The sequence below is a fragment of the Venturia canescens genome, chromosome 2, assembly GCF_019457755.1.
Source record: "Venturia canescens isolate UGA chromosome 2, ASM1945775v1, whole genome shotgun sequence".
Classification (NCBI taxonomy): domain Eukaryota; kingdom Metazoa; phylum Arthropoda; class Insecta; order Hymenoptera; family Ichneumonidae; genus Venturia; species Venturia canescens.
In genome coordinates, this window is record NC_057422.1 from 3278010 (window position 1) to 3296499 (window position 18490).

Here is an 18490-nt window from a genome sequence, read left to right on the forward strand (position 1 = left end):
TCATAAGTGGGAATACAGCGGAGAGACAGAAACGCGCGCGAGTTCTGTCAAGTGGCGCCAACACGCATCGAAACATCGTGATACATTTCTAGGAGGGAAAAACAGAAAACAGCCGTTGAGGAATCTTGTAGCGTTACGCATTTTTGTATTCCAACTAAATCACTTATTTTTCACGAATATATATGAACGATTGTGAAAAATCTAGTACATACGCACTTTTCACGGTGTCTACATCTTTTTCAAGGTATGTCGTGCGACATTTCTCAAGATAAATAAGTATCCAAGGATTTTATGATCCACCTACATTGCGGTTGTGGTTAGATTCACTGCATTTCATGTAACTTTGTCGCGTCATTTTTAATGAATTTCCACTCGCCCGCATTTTAACCGTACTCACGATTTTTGTCGATATTAATAACATTGCTATTTTGGATCTTCGACTCAGGAATGCGGTGAAATTTTGAATTGAATACAAATTTTATTGCTTCGTTTGAATTCTACATGTCACAGTGACTTTCTTTCCCTTTGATTTTATTTTGCAGTCATTTTTTTATCTCAAAAAATGTTTACTGAAATTTCCAACGATCTCCCAAAATTTGTTTTTTGCATTTTTCCTCTGCAGCACAAAAGCTTTCTTTACCGCAACTGAAACAGTTTACAGGCTTTACACTTTAGGCGAAAAATCTGCTACTAAAACTTTTTATTAGATACGCTAATGCAAACTAGATTTTTGTTAAAATTTTTGAAATGGTGTTTTAGCTTTTCAAGAATTAGTCTTCATATTTAGCGATAAGTTCAAAAAATATTTTCTCCATGCTATAGTATTGCATTTTTCAGGTACATGTCAATAAACTCTGAAATAAAATAAGTCAAAGATCAGCTAGTTACTATGAGTAAGAAGGAGCATAATATTTTATTTTTGCATATTTTCAGAAATCATTGGGGAAAAATTTTTTCATGATGCTGTCAGGTGACAGTGGGCAAGGGGAATCAATTTGTACTCCAAATTCAGTCTCGAAAAGACTCTTTGGAGCGAGTGGAAGTTCGAGCAAAAGAAGTTTGTTCGGCAGGTCAGAGGAATTTCGAAGTAAAGATGCAGAAACGTCAGGCGACGATTCAGATTTGGGGCCAATGTCTGCACTGGCATTAACAGATGGGACCGAGAGTAGTCGCGAAAGTTCGCCAGGGCGTTCATTCGTGTCTCCTTTGGTAACGCCTGAAACATCTCCACGAAATTCGTCGTTCCAAACATGGGACAGATTGAAACCAAATTCGTCAAAACATTCTTTTGATATGCTGAAAACTCTCACTCGAGCAGCTCGCTCGTCTCCAAATCGGAAATTATTTCCGAATTCTCCCAAATCTTTGTTATCCACGCCGACTCGTAAGAATCGGGATGAAACAAATAGCTGGGTCATTGGAACGCCAGAGCGCGAAATGGCGTTGCTCTTTGACGAGGAAATCGTCCCGGAGACCCCACAAAAAGGGAGTAACGACGAGAACTACGAGGACGATAATCGAGTCCAGGAAACACCTGAAAAAACGGATAGAAAACTTGAACACAGGCTGGTAACTCCATTGAGTTGTGTATCGAACGAAATCGTGATACCACGTTTGCATCGTCGCAAATCTTTGTGTCTCCTCGATAGTGAAAAAACGCTCTCACCGGAGCGCAGAGAAAATCTATTGAAAAGACGAGCTATTGATTACCCTCAATCAGCAGGTGCTAAAATCCCAAAAACCGATGACAGTTATTCATCCTCCGTGCCGAAAGCACGCGCGTCTTTGTTCCCAGAAACAGAGAAAAGTGATTCCAGTCCGAAAGGGATAACGAGCGATTTCACAATAAGTGCTAAATCGTTCTACAAGAATACCATCGAAAAAAGGGGATATTCGATTGGTAACGTCGATAACACTGTCATTGAACCTGCTAAGAAACGTCATAGTATGCCTTCTTATGTAACCCATCATTCTCACAGCAGAAGAGCCCCTAGAAGATCAGCTGTGCGACGAGGCGAGATGAATTCCGGGGTAAGGCATGGCATTAAAAGACCAAAACCGAAACGTCACATATCTAGAGTCGAAGCTTTCAAAACAAAGAACAACAAAACTGAATCGAAGGGGAGTGATGAACAGCAGATAGAAAAATCGCCTGAAATTCGACCAGAACCAGCAAAAATCATTGTTGATCCAGCACCTCGACCTGCGCCCCCTTCTCCGGTTGTTGATCCAAACAAAAGATTCTTCAAAACCAACAGAACTCTAAAATCTCAAAACGTTGCCACTGTCACAGTCAACAACAAGATCAAACTCAAAGTATCCGATGGTAAAATTGCCCTCAACGAGAAACACTCGCCCCACGTTAAAAATCCTCACAAGAGACCACGCTTAGAGGAGATGACTTTTGATGCGACCGACTTAACGGTCGATGAACCAAATCTCGATTCCTCCACGGAAACGAGGAACAATGTTGTCGATGGTATTCTTAAAGTTCTTGAAAACGATTGGGCTGATGACGATTATGACACAATGGAAACTCTCACCAATTTGTCACCTACTAGAAATGAATCTCAAGAAATGGCCCAAAATAGTTGTCAAAACATCTTGATGTCACCTGCCAGCGTTCTAAGCAATATGACTCTTTCCATGAACATCCAAGATACTTCAAATGGTACCAAAGCTTCTAACAATACTAATTCGGAGAAGAAACTTTATCCTTTGTTCGAGAAAGGATATACTGCTAACATTGGAGACGAGTAAATATATTTCCGTAATTTGCATATTTTTAAGTATATACGTCGATATATTAGAAAATTGGTAAATAGAATATTATCGATTGACGAACTGATAATTAACCAAGTCCAAATTCATTCATGTAGAGCAAGTTAACAAAATTCGGCATTCACAATCGACTGGTGATAACGATGGATAATTTGCATCCGCATCGTTATTTTTTTTTTGAGATTTCAACTGTCTTGTCGTGATTTTGACTATCTATACGATAAAAAATAAGCACATTGAAAAGTTTTATGTTGTTCGCTCGAATTTTAGGAATTCTATGGCCAACAAGAAAAAGAACGAGCGGGGTACCAAGCGATCTTGGCAAACATCTGTGAAAGGTGGTGGTGCCGAAGATCAATATCAGATCGATGCTGGCCAAAAACGATTCGGTGCTACGACGTGCAACGAGTGCGGAATCGTCTATCAACTAGGTGACCCAGAGGACGAGAACGCTCATCTCAATTATCACAATAACGTGAAAAGTCTCAAGTTCAATGTACGTGAATGATTGTTTTCGATTGATTCAATTTCTATTTTAATTGTAAACGTTTTGTTTTGAGTTTTTGGATTTGAAAAATGTATTCAACTTGTTTGGTACTCAATGATTCGAATATTTTCAGGGTTGGAAGCAGGAACGCGTTGTTTGGACGGATCCCCTCACAAACAGTCGCATAATCAGTATCGAACCAGGTGATTCGAAACAATGCTGGAAAAAAGTCGAGCAAGTTCTCACGGTTGTTGATGAGGATCTTGGATTGGCCGAGATGGAACTAACGGGCTATCTCGATAAAAGAGTGCGTGGTTTCTCGATTTCCTATCAAATCTACTTCGTAAAGCGACCACAATATTAAACTACTACGATTTTTCTTCGTAGATATATTTCTACGTCAGGGACAAAGCTATTTTGGGAGTACTTGTCGCCGAGAACATCAAAGTTGCTCATCGTATGATTCCCGAATTTGCGGACTTGAATTGTTGCTCGGCCGAAGATACCGCAGCGAAATGTGGAGTCAACGTTATATGGACCGCGATGAGTCATCGCCGGCAACACATAGCGACTAAGCTCCTCGATATTTTGAGGTAAAAATCATATCAAATCAAATTTGAACTATTTGAATTTAATATAAATATAAATTGAATAATGATTCACATTTAAATTTATCCATTTTTTAATCATCGTTTCATATAATTTAGTTGAACAAATGATATTCGTAATTGTAATTTGAATTTTGATGATTCTCACCTTAGAACATGCTATTTCTTCGGGTACATCATGTCACTGGAAGACATTGCCTTCTCCATGCCAACACCTAGCGGAAAGATCTTTGCCGAGAAGTACACAAAGACGCCTAACTTCAAAGTCTACAGTTAGAGAATTCTTCGATTTTATTTCTCCTTATTCTTCAATTTTTCATTTATATGTAAGAATTTTTGTTTTTTTCTCCCTTTGAGATTCCTAAAATTTATAATAATGTTGGATATTTCCGAGGTATTGATCCGACGTAAACTTTTTTCGCTATTCCATTATTTTTATCAACGCCACCAAATTGGCATTTTAATTTCATTAATAAATTTTTCATCGACCAATGTGCGAAAATATCGGAAATTCCGATTAGTATCGAACATATTTCTCGTGTTATTTTCGAATTTGCTTAATAATAAAAATCTTTTAAACTCGCGCTTAAATGTCTCGGAATTACCGATTCGATGTTTTTAAGAGAAAATTAGAGCAGCGTGAATTTCTCTACAAATAAATTAACCAGTGTCTCCAGTCAATAGCATCTAATTGTTGCGCGTTAAAAAAAGTTTTAAAAATTTCAGAGCAACGAGAATCAAACTTGATTATTTTTGTAAAAGAGAGGTACATTTCAAAGCTCTTTTCCTCTGTACGAAACGCCTTTGTAAACGAGACTCCGGAATTGCCAATTAGTACAACGGACAAAAAACTAAGTCTGTCACATGTAGAGGAGCCTAATTTTTAATAAGGATATACACATGTATCTGCGAGAAAAATATATATTTATTCTTCGTACTTGCATAAACCACATACATTCATCTCTTTCCATATGAATATTTATATATAAATGTTTATCTACATTACATGAATTGAACATTCGTCTTACACGTCCAAATAATACTGACAAATATTCGCAAAGAGAATGGAATTCCCAGACCCGTAGAAAAGTATCATCGCTGAAGAATAAATCGACGATAATCGATTATTGTCACTAATTAAAGCTCAGTTACAATCCACGAAGCCATGCTAATGGATTGAGTAGTTTTTAGAGACTAGGCGAGGACCGAGAAAAAAAAAGTATAAAAAAAATTGAAGTAACTTTGCGCGCCAAATGATGAACAAAAAAAAATTCCTCGCACGAACATGTTTCATGGTAATGCAGACTATGAACACTGAAGAAGTGTATGAAAAGCAACTTAAAAATATGCATTTCTCGATGAAATACGAAAAAAAATTGCTGTAGAGCTTGTTTCGTACGTGAAAATATGGAAAATGATAGAGATTCGTTTCTTCAATCATACGAACACTGAATCAATGAAGAGAGTTCTAAACAAAAAAAACTAGAAATGTCTTGACGTGAAAAATAATTCAATGCGTTAGGAACGCAGTCTTGTTTCTTATGTATTATCGATCCAGAATTGAATTGAGTTCAAAACTTGACAAAACGAAAAATGGGTTTAAGCCCGAGTTACACAGCCTTTAAGGAACCTTAGGCCGTTATCGAAGCAGACCGGAAGAGAGTCGCTCTACCACCGGCTTCCTCCTCTTCGTCCCCCGCCACCGTAACGGTCCCTGCCGCCACCGCCACCGCCACCGCCGCTACCACCTCCGTATCGGTCTCTACCGCCACCATAACGGTCACGTTCTCCATAAGAACCGAAGTCAAGACGATCGCGCTCTTTCTCTTGAGCTTTTTTCTCCTTCATCGCTTCGTAACGTTCTGCCATTTTGTATAGCCCTTCAGGAACTTCCTGACTTGCCTCCTCGAGAATACGAATAAGTTCTTTGGCTCGAGACCAATCGTTTCGTGCCATTAAACTTATGCTTTCACCGGTACGCCCAGCACGCCCTGTCCTTCCAACACGATGAACGTATTCTTCGATATCGCGAGGAAAATCATAGTTGAAAACGTGCGTTATGTCCTCGATGTCGATTCCGCGACTAGCAACGTCAGTCGCTAAAAGTATTTTCACAGATCCATTCTTTATATCCTCTAGCGCTTGCTCACGATCCAGCTGGTCTCTTCCACCATGAATACTCTGACAATTCACGTTTGACAGTGCCAGCTCACTCGCAAGGTCGTCCACTCGACTCTTTTTACCGAAAAACACGATTACCTTGTCGTTCTCTCCCATGTTTTGGAAGAAATTGTACAGCTGCAAACGAATCGATTAGATATTGAAAAAAAATTCTTGTTTTTGTTGTTTATTCTTCAACTGCACAAGGGATCAGTTAGCCCATCGTCTACTTTTTAGACATTTCCCTTGCATTCGCGCAACTGTTAGATCCCCTTAACGTTCATTACATAAATAACTCTCCCGCATGCAGTTGAATCTTATAATCAATGTTCTGTTTTACCATTGTCGTTTTTTCTTCATCGGTGACCAAGTGAATGGTTTGACGCACTGAATGAACAGCGGCTAAATCCAAGGAACCAACGAATACCTGGATTGGATCTTTCATGTAGGATTGAGCCAATCTCCGAACACCTTGAGGCCAAGTAGCACTGAAAATTGGAGAATTAAATGGTTAAGCATTGAAATTGAATCAAAACAGGAAAGTTCGACAGAAAAAACAGTTCCGACTAGCAATAAAAGTAAAAATTAGTTGATGAAACCAATTATTCACCTGGTCATAACAGTCTGTCGATCGGGTCTAACATCGAGTAAAGTTTTTCTAATCTGAGGTTCGAATCCCATGTCCAACATACGATCTGCTTCATCAAGTACGAGATAAGTAACGCTCTTTACATCGAGAACGCCAGTTTGAACGAGATCATTTAACCGTCCGGGGGTAGCAATGACAATTTGAACGCCTTTGCTGACGCTAGCCGACTGTTCTTTCCTATTGCCACCGCCGTAGACACAAACGGATCGAATGCCGCGGTAAGAATATTTACTGACTTCCTTTTCGATTTGTAAAGCCAATTCGTGAGTGGGTGCCATGACAAGAACATTTGGCCCTTTTCGTTCAGCACGAGGTACTGGTTGACCGTCGATGTGAATCAGAGCCGGTAAAAGAAAAGCCAAAGTTTTGCCTGTGCCAGTTTGAGCGATACCGATCAAATCTTTGCCACTCAATAATATCGGCCAAGCTTGACACTGTATGGGACTAGGCTTGGAAAATCCTTGTTTACGGATTTCTTCGAGTATCTCGGGATAATCTTGGAATGCTTGCTCGAAAGTTTCCACTGGATTTGGAACTTTAAAGCTGTTCTCGGGGCCTCCTTCCTCGACATTGTCAAACACTCGCCGACATTCGATATTGTTATTCTGCTTTCTTATACGAGCTACATGGTCCTCGCTCATATTCGCTACCACTGGATCTTCGCGATAAAATTCTTTAAGTATCGGACCCACGTTGGCCCATCTTTCCGTCTGATATCTCGCATGCGCTTCGTTCGCTTTCTCCCAGTCTATTTCCGTGAACGCTTCGACTGGCGCCGAATTTCCACCTTGCTGGGAATCATAATTTTTTTTTTGATCGTACGTATTCTGTCGACCACCACCTCGATTTCCTGATCCCCATTGTCTTCCTCCTCCACCTCCCGATCCGTATTGTCGGTCTTCGCTCATCAACTCATCAATCAGTTCTTTTGCCTTGTTTTGAGCTTCTTCCGAACCAACTAACGTCACTGCTGCAGTGTCGTTTCCATAAGACTTATCAATCTGAAAATGTAGTTCAATTTTTAAAAACTTTCACAAATTCAGGGCCTTTGAAATACTGAAGATGAAAAATAGACAGGAATATTTTTTGTTGCATCTCATTGAGGTGATCTGTCAATCTTATAGATGATAAAGAAGCAGTAACCGTCTTCACAAATTCACTTGATATTTTGGGACAAAATTACACACTGTTCTGTGATTAATAGAGATCTTGACATAACCCTTTTTTTTCTAGTCTTCAATAAAGTTTATAAATCATTCATCATATTCCACAACTTTTTTAGACTCTTAGTTTTACACTCAATTCTCATTTGAATCTCTGAAAAACTAGTCAAAGTGATTGAACTTACGTTGATACGAGCACCGCTATCTCTTTCCAATTCCTTTATTTTTGAGCCGCCTCGCCCAATAAGTTTTCCGATTTTAGATTGTTCAATATGTATAACTAAACCATCTTCTTGCCCTTGCCCACCCTTGCGGTTGTCTCTTCTGGAGTCTTGATGACTTTGTTGAGAACCATCGTAGTCTCTGTTCCTATTGTTTCTCTGATTCCTTGAACGATCACTATTGTGATATCTGTCAGTGTTTGTATATTGTTGGGAAACTATTGGATTCCCTGCCCTGTCCTCGTCACTATTCCAACCTTCGTTCATCCTATCATCAATGTTAGAAGAAATGACTCACAAATATAAAACTATAACCATGAAATAAATGCCGACGATTTTCGTGAAAAACACGTGGACAGGCATGAATGACCAAAAGTACGATTATTCAGATATAATATATTATTCAGTTACAGTGCTGGTATTATTGCAATTTTTATGCAAGTGCGTCGCAATATAAAGGAAATTCTGTTAAAATTATCATTTTTATCGTTATTATATCATAATAACGTTAAAATTATCATAATTATCGTTATTCGATACAAACATTCCAGTGCTTGTATCGAATCGAAAAAACATATTATTCTCGTTATATCGTCGTGTACTTACGTGTATAAAAAAGCGGTTGATTGTGCTTTGTTATAAAAATGCAAATTGCGAAGAAAATATTCTGATTACTCTTCTCTTTCTTTTCTTTCGCTATCTCCAACGAAGATGGATGCTCTATTCTGATCTTTATTACGATGAATAACGAGGAAAGTAAGGAAATACTCGAAATATTTAAAAACCAAATAAAACGATTTAGGAATTTTAGTATTGAACGGTTCGCCGATACAGCTTTTGTAGCGTGTGCGTGCGATCGCGCGGCCGGTGGGGTAGAAAGCACGAGAGAGAAAATTACATGTTCCATGTGCTGAATCGTCACGAATTGTTCGAGTGCCTTTATTCTCACGAGAGTCGATTATAATTTATGGTCATATAATAATAGTTAATCGATAAACCAACTGACTTATAATATAGAAGGTAAACTATATTAGAGTTAACACTAGAAAAATTATGATGAATTGTCTTTAAAATTGAACGAAAAAAAATTTCGTTAAATTCATGATGTGTTCCAATTTCAAAATGTCCGCCGATGAAGTAAGTGCTGCCACAGTTGATTTTTTCTTTCGACGAATTTAAAATATACTACACACATTTGGCAGTTGGTACGTCTGTCAGTATGTTTGGCGGATGACTGTCAAAACCAACTTTCTCACCGAAGAGGTTTGTCCACAAGGAGATTTAAGCTTTTTCGTATGCCAAACAAGCTAATAGAGAAAATACACACAGATAATGAGTACGAGCTATTAAAAAGAAAGGAGGGGGAAACTGAGAAGAGAAAAGAGGACGAAAGCGAGCGAGGAGGCTCAACGGTGGTCGGGAGGGAAGGGGGGCATTAACGAGTGAGCATATAGCATATAGTGAGCGATAACGATAGGAATAAAGAAAAAATCTAGACTACCGCGACGGGGAAACAGTGAGTTTTCTCTTGGTCTTCCTTTCTCGTTTTTCATTTTCGTTACAACTCTATGTATATTTTGCGGGTTTTTGGTGTTGTGCCCAAGTGTTCATGTATACAAGGACGAATAGTGCGTGTGTGTCGTGTCAATCTCGCGCGACAATCGTGTAACCCAGAGAAATATAGAAATATTCGTACACATGCATTCATGTATTTTACCTCATACAGGCACGCACACACACGTTCATGAATACGCGGGCCAGGCATTGCGCGCGAGTGAGAGCGATGTAGAGACAGCGGAACCGTCAAAATTTTTACGCGTTATATTTTCATTTCCAACTTCGCGATTCCAACTTTTGATCGTCATCAGTAACATTTAAAATGCGTCGTATTTTCTTGTATAATTATTGCAGTTAGAATTCGAGCTTAATGGTTTAACGTTCCTTTGGGCTTTGGAATAGTTGAAAAATCACGTCCACTCCTGTAAATCTCGAGAATCTCTTTCAACAATTCCTTGTGTTTCGTTCAACACGAATAAAAAGTCTGCGATTTATACGTGGCTGTAATATACTTTCTGCGATGGATTCACTCTGCGCGTGACGACGAGCCAACCGGGGGATACCTCCGATTCTGCGATATCGCGCCAGGTAAACTCGCTTGTTTTCCTTATTGCACTATGCATGCTGCCTCATCAAAACTGTATTTCATCAAGAAAATTCACACAACTTCTGAAACTTTACCATTTCGAATGGATTCGATGTTCTTACAGCTCTTTCTTTCTTCTCTCAGATTTTTGCCTGGACAATATTCATTGTGAAGAAATTAGCATGATGTAATTGAAAGATGAATAATTTGGCACTTTGCTAAAAACAATAGGTATTTGACCTTGAAACTTGGTATCGCCTGAAATTATTTTTCTTTCTGTTCTGTCTGAATTTGTTTCAATTTTTGCCTACAATCGTGCTTGTTTATATTTTTCAATGAAATTTCAAAGATTATACAAATGTATTGTTCAAAATTTACTTTCCGTAAATACATTAGAGTTTGAATAAAACTTGTCGGAAATCTCGAGACTGCTAATAGTTGTTTCTTGTATATGTTAAAAAACTCAACTGAAAGTATAGAAAATAATTTAATACACAAATTCTATTCGTTTGTGATAAAATCATAATCGTAATTACTGCTAATAGTTTTGTGTGGTTGTTAGCTTTCATAATTTGGTTTCATGGAGGAATCGATGGAAAAGTATTTTATTTAAAAAAATCACAAACAATTGTTTCTACAGTCATAGGTTCCGGTCTGTGCTGGGAAAATCAGCGCTGTGTACTTTGCCGTAATGTTTGCTACCTGACACTGAAGTAGCTTGTTATCTAAGGAATTAGCCAATTTAGGAAAATATTTGTGTCAACAAATTTTGAGCCAAAACCACTAGAGCTTAAGGTAAGCATTTCCTTTGGAAGGTATCATTTTTCTGTTTCTCAATACGATTTGAGCTCGCTCAAATACATGCTATACGAAAGTACTCTAAAAAATATGTGAAAAATGAACAGGAAAAAAGTTTTACATAGCAGTAAAACTATTGTTTGGGTATTGTCTCTCGAGTTTTTAGAAATTACTTATTTAGCTTCTGATTGGTTACACATTGAAAAATATTTGAGTAGAATCGCTAAAATATTGGTGACGGCGAAGCGACATTAATATTGGAGAGTAAGAATTTGAATGATTGCAAAACGCTACGCAAATCATATGAGACTCTATGAGAACCTAACAAGAATGAGATTTGTTGGCAAGCTTTGTTTTTTTTTTATTTTTAATTGGAACATATCTTGGCTCGATCAATGATTGATGTTTCATACAATTTGTAGTCTTGCGAAATGCAGCTGTTTTTTTGTTCAGACTAGACAGCATTCTAATGCAACGATGTGTTGAATTTGTGAATTATATCCACAAACGTTGGTCAAATGATCAATGAGCTGTAAGATTTACTGAAGAACACTAAAAATAATTTGTCTTGAGAAAAGACTGTAACCAGTGGAGCAAATCATAGCGTCATCTTGTCAAATTCAAGATAAATCAGTTGACTTAAATCTGGTCCATTTTGTTTCCATTTCTATGATCAATTACTATAAATAAATTCATAATTATAAAATACATATTTAAATTTGGAGATGATGAATTTGCTTTGATCAAAGGTTCGTCATAGCAACAATGAACAGCCGGCTGGAAGATACTCAGTCAAAGTGGATATGCGAATATTGTACATATGAGAATTGGCCGTCGTCTTTGAAATGTACAATGTGCCGAGGTACAAAACCTCTTCTCGGAGAGGACATATACAGATTAAGGGATCCGAGTCCGCAGAGGTCGTCGTCGAACGTGGCGTCTGGTCCGGTGCCACACATAAGCAACAGTACGGATTCATACAATCTTAGTCCACAAAATTACAGTCAAAATTTACCTTCGGGTGGTAAATGGTCGTGTGATAGTTGCACATATTTAAATTATCAAAATACGAGCCGTTGTGTGCAATGTGACAATCGTAAACCACCGAATAATACGCAATCGCCAAACTCGATTGCTTCGAATTTGCACGAACATCTCGCACCTCTGAGACTCGGCGATCCACCCCCTCCTTCCCTCACAAATATCGTCTCGAACGAACAACTCAATCCTGCCTCATTGAACAACGTGCAAACACCGCCACCGCCGAATGTTCATCCTGACAAATGGTCCTGCATCGCCTGTACTTATGAGAATTGGCCAAAAGCTACAAAATGTGTTATGTGCGGACACCCGACAAAAGAACAACGCGGAGAGAGAAGAGAGAAGTCTGGAGTCAATTCGGGTCTTATTTTACCCAGTCCTGAGAGGGACCATAATCAACGAGGCTTACCCTTGTCACCGCAAACTGCGTTACCTTACATACATCAAGCTCAACGTGATGAGAATCTCGCGATAGCCAGGAGGTTCGTTTTCTCCTGGTTCAGTATATTTTCCAAATTTGATTTTATATAAATCTTACGAAAAACTTATATTCCGAATTCGTCCGCTACTCTATACTTGCTAATTGACATGAAAATTCTTGCAGGAGTTCTCACAGATATGACTCGAGGAACGACAGTCTACCAAATGCTCAATCACCGAACGATTGCGACTACGAGAGCCGACTCAAACAGCTCAGACGTCATACCGATTGGTGCTGGTTGAATGCGTGTCTTGGTATCGTCGAAGGTGATAACGCTCCGGTCGAAGCGTACCTTGCGAGCGGCGGTGATCCAGCACGTCAATTGACGCATTCCGAGGTTTTACTCCTCAACAGAAGCAGTGCCTTTGACATAGGACACACGCTCGTTCATTTGGCGATCAGGTAAGTCAGAGAAGAAATATAAAATGAGTTAAGAGAATTTCACAAAATCAACAAAATTATTGCGAGAATTCTTAATCGGAACTTTCTTTTTCAGGTTTCAACGTGAAGATATCTTAGCCATCTTGTTATCGCAAATTGAAGGATCCGGCTCGGGTATAAAAAGAGTTCCGAGTTACGTAGCGCCCGATTTGGCAGCTCAGATTCGTAGACATGTTACGAATAGCATACGTTTGCGAAAAGGTTCGTTTCCATGTTACTTCGTCACCGACATAGCTACTTTTGCACTGCCTGCCGAAGTTGAGGATCTTCCGAGCGTCGTGCAAGAACAGATGCTCGAGGAATTACTCGACCGTGAGGCACAACAGCAGCTCGAGGGCGGAGGTGGTGAACCACCGGCGTTGAATTGGTCGCTCGAAATAACTGAAAGATTGGGCTCTCGTTTGCACGCTCTTTGGAATAGATCAGCCGGTGATTGCCTCCTCGATTCCGCGATGCAGGCTACCTGGGGCGTTTTCGATCGTGATAATGCACTACGACGTGCTCTTGCAGATTCTTTGCAACAAGCTGGTCAATTGTGAGCTGAATTTTAGAATTTATAAATTATGTGTTAAAATGAAAAATTACATTTTTCATTTGACGTTAAATTTTATTGTCGATAATGATTCTGGAAAAGTATGCAAAAAAATTGACTGCTATTAATACCGTAGCGAGAAAGATTTAATTCCAAAAGAATATTTTTGAGCTGCCCATTTGAAATTGTGTTTCTTTTAATTACTAAACGTGGTACGTGACTGATTACAGTTTTTATCCGCGTTGGCGGGAATACGAAGCGTCGCAGGCATCAAGAATGTTAGATTTCACACTTGAGGAGGCTCAATGGCAGGATGATTGGGAGAGTCTACTAGCAACCGCTGCTCAACCGGGCAGCGCATTAGAACAATTACACGTTTTTGCTCTCGCCCACATACTGCGGAGGCCTATCATAGTTTACGGGGTTAAATATGTCAAGAGCTTCCGAGGCGAAGATATTGGTGAGTTAATACAGTTTCATTCGACAAGATTAAGTATTATCAAGAAATTTCGATCGTTGCTGCTCAGTGCTTTGAATTGACTGTACGTTTAAGCTTTTTCGTGCACTCGAAGACGTCGTAAACAAACCTTTTCGTCGCACACGATAAATATTTAATGCTACAAAAAAAACTGGGGTTTCTGATCTCGTTGTAGGGTTTACGTTGGGAAAAAAGTATTGCAGATTTAATACTCATTTGTTTCTAGCGTTTAGTAATCTTCTTTATGGACTATATTTCAACGTATTTTTTTTTGTTTTCTTTTTAACAGGATATGCAAGATTCGAAGGAGTTTATTTGCCTCTATTGTGGGAACCTTCGTTTTGCATTCGTTCACCAATAGCCCTCGGTTATACGCGAGGACATTTTACGGCATTGGTACCAATAGAACCTTACGCATCGTCGCGATTATCGTCTCTGGCGGCACACGGAGGTGTCGGCGGTGATAACAGTCCGATGCAACAACTGCAGATTCAAATGCAGACAACTTTTATGCCGCTAATGGATCGCGAGCGCAAACTCTTGCCAATACATTTTCTAAGCCCCGAAGAAATAGGACGCGAAGAAACGATATTGAAACAGTGGCTCGACGTTTGTACCACAGAGGGCGGGATTCTCGTGGCGCAACAAAAACTTCACAAAAGACCGCTTCTAGTGGCTCAGATGTTGGAAGAATGGTTGAATCATTATCGAAGACTTGCGTGAGTATTTACCACCATTTGATCCTTCATTTCGCCAATAATTTTTATTAAAGCCAATCATTTTTATAGCCAAATGAACAATGCTCCGTTCGTAAGGCCAGCAGCTCTGCAGGAATACAGTAGCGACGGTGATACGGAGGATGAATAACGGTCCGCGAGTGCGATGCGCTGAGGCTGCAACCGCGACGGTCGATTCATCTAAGAGGATATTTTCTCCAGCGCTGTGAGCGTGACGTTTGTTTTTTTCCTGTTCTCCATCCACGATCCGTTAAGGACAAAAGATAAAAAGAGAGATTCGCTACTGCGTGATAAAACTGCAGTAATTTCAACCGCAAACACACAAGATTAACTTTCCGAGAATACACACTGGGGAAAAAAAAAAAAAAAAAAAAAAAAAACAGAAAAACCAACAGAAAGCACACAATTCCTGAGAAGTCCGGTAATAACCGAGTACATTCACCGAAAACAGTGTCAAGATCGGGCCCGTTTCGATTTTTGCACATTAATTTACTGTATATATATATACACATTTATATATATGTATATATATATATATTTGTATATATATGTATATAAATGGACAGATGTGTGAAAATGAATATATACACGTGTATCTATGAAAATTGAAAAGCTTATTGAAAGGCGTTATTAGTAATGTCATTATAATTGAGAGTAAAGATCTTAATAATTCGTTGAATTATTCGATTTAGCGATGTGAAAGCCTGGAAGAGTGGAAAGACAGTTTTAGAGCGGAAGAAACTCTTAGAATTAGTCGACAAGCTTTTTTTGGTACTCTGCTTTGCTAGTTTACTTTTTGAAGGTTATTATACAGTAAAGTAGGGGGTGTTTTTTAGGTGACGTGGGTACAGATTCACGGTAATGATTATTTAATTCTGGTTAAAACAACCGTTCGGGAAATGGACACTCAAATTTTTCATCATAGATTAATGCGTTTAGCGAGATTGTATTTAAGTATATATGTGTATATCATACATATATATATGTGCATACTTCGAAATGAAAATACAAATAAAAATGTCCGCTGTGGGTACATCACATCTATCGAAACATCGTTCCGATATAAAATGAAAATTTGACGTTTATTCGATTTAATTAGACACTTTTTCCGAATAATGTTCTCCGAAATGTAGTTATTTTTAGAAATTTGCTGTTGCTATTGTTCGTTGAATTTATCCATTTAAACACATATACTTGCGAATACAAGCTGTTTCATCAACAACTTTTCGAAATGTGAAGTTAGGAAAAAATTGCATATTTTTTTTCAGGAAGCTGATTGAACTGGTAGAGATAAAAAGAATGTGGGATATTTGATGCTTTACAAAATTGATCTTGTTGACTTTTGCGCTAGCTCTAGTAATTCAAATTGTCCAAGGGATGAAATAATGCCGATACTTTAACTTAAAAAATGAATGACTAGCAGGAGTGGGGGGGGGGGGGGGGGGAGGGAAATCAATGAAAAAACATAACCAGATTCTTGGACACGGTTTCGGTCCTCTATCGAAGTCCTTATTTCGAAAGATTGTTCTTGGAACGTTCTGTATTTGTAAAAATATGTATATTTTTATGGAAATAGTTTTTTTGATTGATTATTTTTTGTTGATAACAGGAATATTATACATTTTTTTTTATAATTCTGTTTGCGTGAGAGCAGGGTAGAGGAATTACTTTGCAGATCGAATCAGACACCGTACGAATTACAAAGAGAAAAAGCTCGCTTTATGTATCGAGCAATAAATTGTACGAAAGTCAAAAAATCACGCAACAACGATAAAATCCTTTCCGGTTACAAGGACTATAAGATTATAAATCGTTGGGAGTAATAAAAATGCTGTATTAGCGATGGCTTGGAACATAGTTTTGGTCAGCTTACATAACGAAACTGAATCAAGCTGTAATTTTCTTGGCCCATCCCAAGAATACACAGATATATATATATATATATATGTGCGCATTATTAAATGGCAAAGTGAACGTATTATTTCGATGTTTCCGACCAAGGTCGAACACGATCGATTCGTTCGAGTACAGAGTGATAGAATGGGCTTTTTTCTGAAACGAACCGAAAAAAAATAAACGAAAAAACGAAAACGACTAACGCCGAATGTGGATAAATGTTTTCCTCGTGAACGTTACGATTCAAAAAAAATGGAACAGTACGACTGTGTCTTTGCACCTTCGCGTGTCGAGAAAACAAAAAAAAAGGAATAAAAAAAAAAACATTCTGATTTACGAGAAACGAGCTCGTGATCGATCAGCCAAACGATGAGAACCCTAATCAAAAAAGTACAAAAGCAACACACACGCACGCATGCGCGCGTGCGCACACAAACACACACACACACACATTTTAAGAATCATCGATATTTATTAACGTACTATACTAACATACAACAACAAAAACGTTATTAACACAACTATTCGCTTGTAACAGCAGACTACCTTTCTACTGTTTTGAAAAAATTAACATCTAGTCTTCTAGCACCGTCGTACTTTTTTCCAATCACACGATGTGATCTAACTGTGTTATAATTAGCGAAAAATAAAATACGAAAAACAGTAAATGTTTTAAAATAACACGAAGAAGCATATATGGAAAACGAAAAAATTGAGTAAAAATGATAAATATTTCCACGCAACGTACACAAGTGACAAACACCTTTGAAAATTCCACGTACAATACATATAGCTCAGATTGCTATACGAATCCTCGTGTCCAACTTCATATTGAGATAAATTTTATGCAAGTGTTTTAAATTAAAAATGGTAGATAAATCGAATAAAAAAGAAAAAATAAAAACGAACACAAAACATAAGATTATTATTATTACTATTATATAAAAAAAATGTCGTGATATGTACCAGAGTTTCGATTCTCGTTGCTACGTTTCTCGCTTTGAAATTTAATAGCATTCATTTAATTATAAATATATAAAGGTGATGCAGTGAGAAACGATGTAAGCCAACGATAAATTAGTCCGAATCAACGTGTTTCCCGTACAATGCCACGATTTCCTCTCGGCACACGTGATACAGTAAGAGGTTTAATTAAAATTAATAATATTACTTTTAAAATAAAAATATTGAAAAATAATAAATTAATTGCCGATTAAAAAAAAAGTGGCAAAGTAAATGAACACAAAAACATCTATTGAAACTGATAGAAATCTATATTAATATAGAATATATGAAATGGATTATATTGAATAATATATCGATGTACAATAATTCTGAACGACGATTGATTATTGAATATCAATAGCATTATTATTAAAAAAACATCCGTATTGAAATGGATTGAGAAGGGCTTATAATGATAATGATAACGTGATTAATAATATGAATAAATGGAAGATTTCAAGTCTCTGGAATATTTGGAGATGAATTAACAATGCTCCACTCATTTGTAATATTTTTGTTTTCAATCTCTCATATAATTATTTTTTTCTGTTGTAATATTTTGTCTGTCCAGAGTCTTTAATGGGCGGTGTAGAATTATTTTTCTTATTATAGTTAAAATGTAGAATTAATTTTTCTTATTCAGTGGTTGCTTTGAATCTTTTGGAATTAATTTGTTGACAATTTTATCGCAAAATGGACTCAAGCTGTAAGAAGAAATCAAAACTTTCTCACCAACAGACCATGCTGAAGCCACGAGCTCCCGTTCAATCACTGCTAATGGGTAATTGGGTGTGGTCAGTACTTAGATGGGCGACTGCTTGGAACACCCATTGAATTGAAATACAATGCAAACACGGTATGTCGGGCAA

General features: G+C 37.9%; 3 protein-coding genes across 5 annotated transcripts; 2 read left to right on the forward strand and 1 right to left on the reverse strand.

The window, feature by feature from the left end:
• The first annotated feature begins 9 nt into the window (after window positions 1–9).
• Window positions 10–4813, forward strand: eco (Establishment of cohesion). Its single transcript, XM_043413059.1, has 6 exons — window positions 10–244; window positions 934–2756; window positions 3052–3277; window positions 3402–3575; window positions 3656–3861; window positions 4030–4813. Exons 2-6 carry the CDS (start codon window positions 958–960, stop codon window positions 4151–4153), a joined length of 2529 nt encoding a protein of 842 aa, XP_043268994.1. The 5' UTR covers window positions 10–244; window positions 934–957; the 3' UTR covers window positions 4154–4813.
• On the reverse strand, window positions 4784–8943 carry LOC122407083 (probable ATP-dependent RNA helicase DDX43). The gene is made up of 5 exons (XM_043413063.1): window positions 8676–8943; window positions 8034–8337; window positions 6647–7686; window positions 6377–6524; window positions 4784–6174 (listed from the first exon to the last, which is right to left on the reverse strand). The coding sequence occupies exons 2-5, from the start codon at window positions 8334–8336 to the stop codon at window positions 5545–5547; spliced, it is 2121 nt and encodes a 706-aa protein (XP_043268998.1). The 5' UTR covers window position 8337; window positions 8676–8943; the 3' UTR covers window positions 4784–5544.
• A 344-nt stretch (window positions 8944–9287) lies between these two features.
• trbd (trabid) lies at window positions 9288–18091 on the forward strand. Of its 3 annotated transcripts, none has more exons than XM_043413061.1 (9): window positions 9288–9585; window positions 9981–10214; window positions 10853–11007; window positions 11760–12533; window positions 12656–12934; window positions 13029–13508; window positions 13736–13965; window positions 14273–14702; window positions 14772–18091. In XM_043413061.1, the coding sequence occupies exons 4-9, from the start codon at window positions 11776–11778 to the stop codon at window positions 14848–14850; spliced, it is 2256 nt and encodes a 751-aa protein (XP_043268996.1). In that variant the 5' UTR covers window positions 9288–9585; window positions 9981–10214; window positions 10853–11007; window positions 11760–11775; the 3' UTR covers window positions 14851–18091. The 3 variants fall into 3 exon arrangements, with proteins under 3 accessions (XP_043268996.1, XP_043268997.1, XP_043268995.1); XM_043413062.1 differs by having other exon boundaries at window positions 9297–9332; XM_043413060.1 differs by lacking the exon at window positions 9288–9585 and having other exon boundaries at window positions 9593–10214.
• The last annotated feature ends 399 nt before the right edge of the window (window positions 18092–18490 follow it).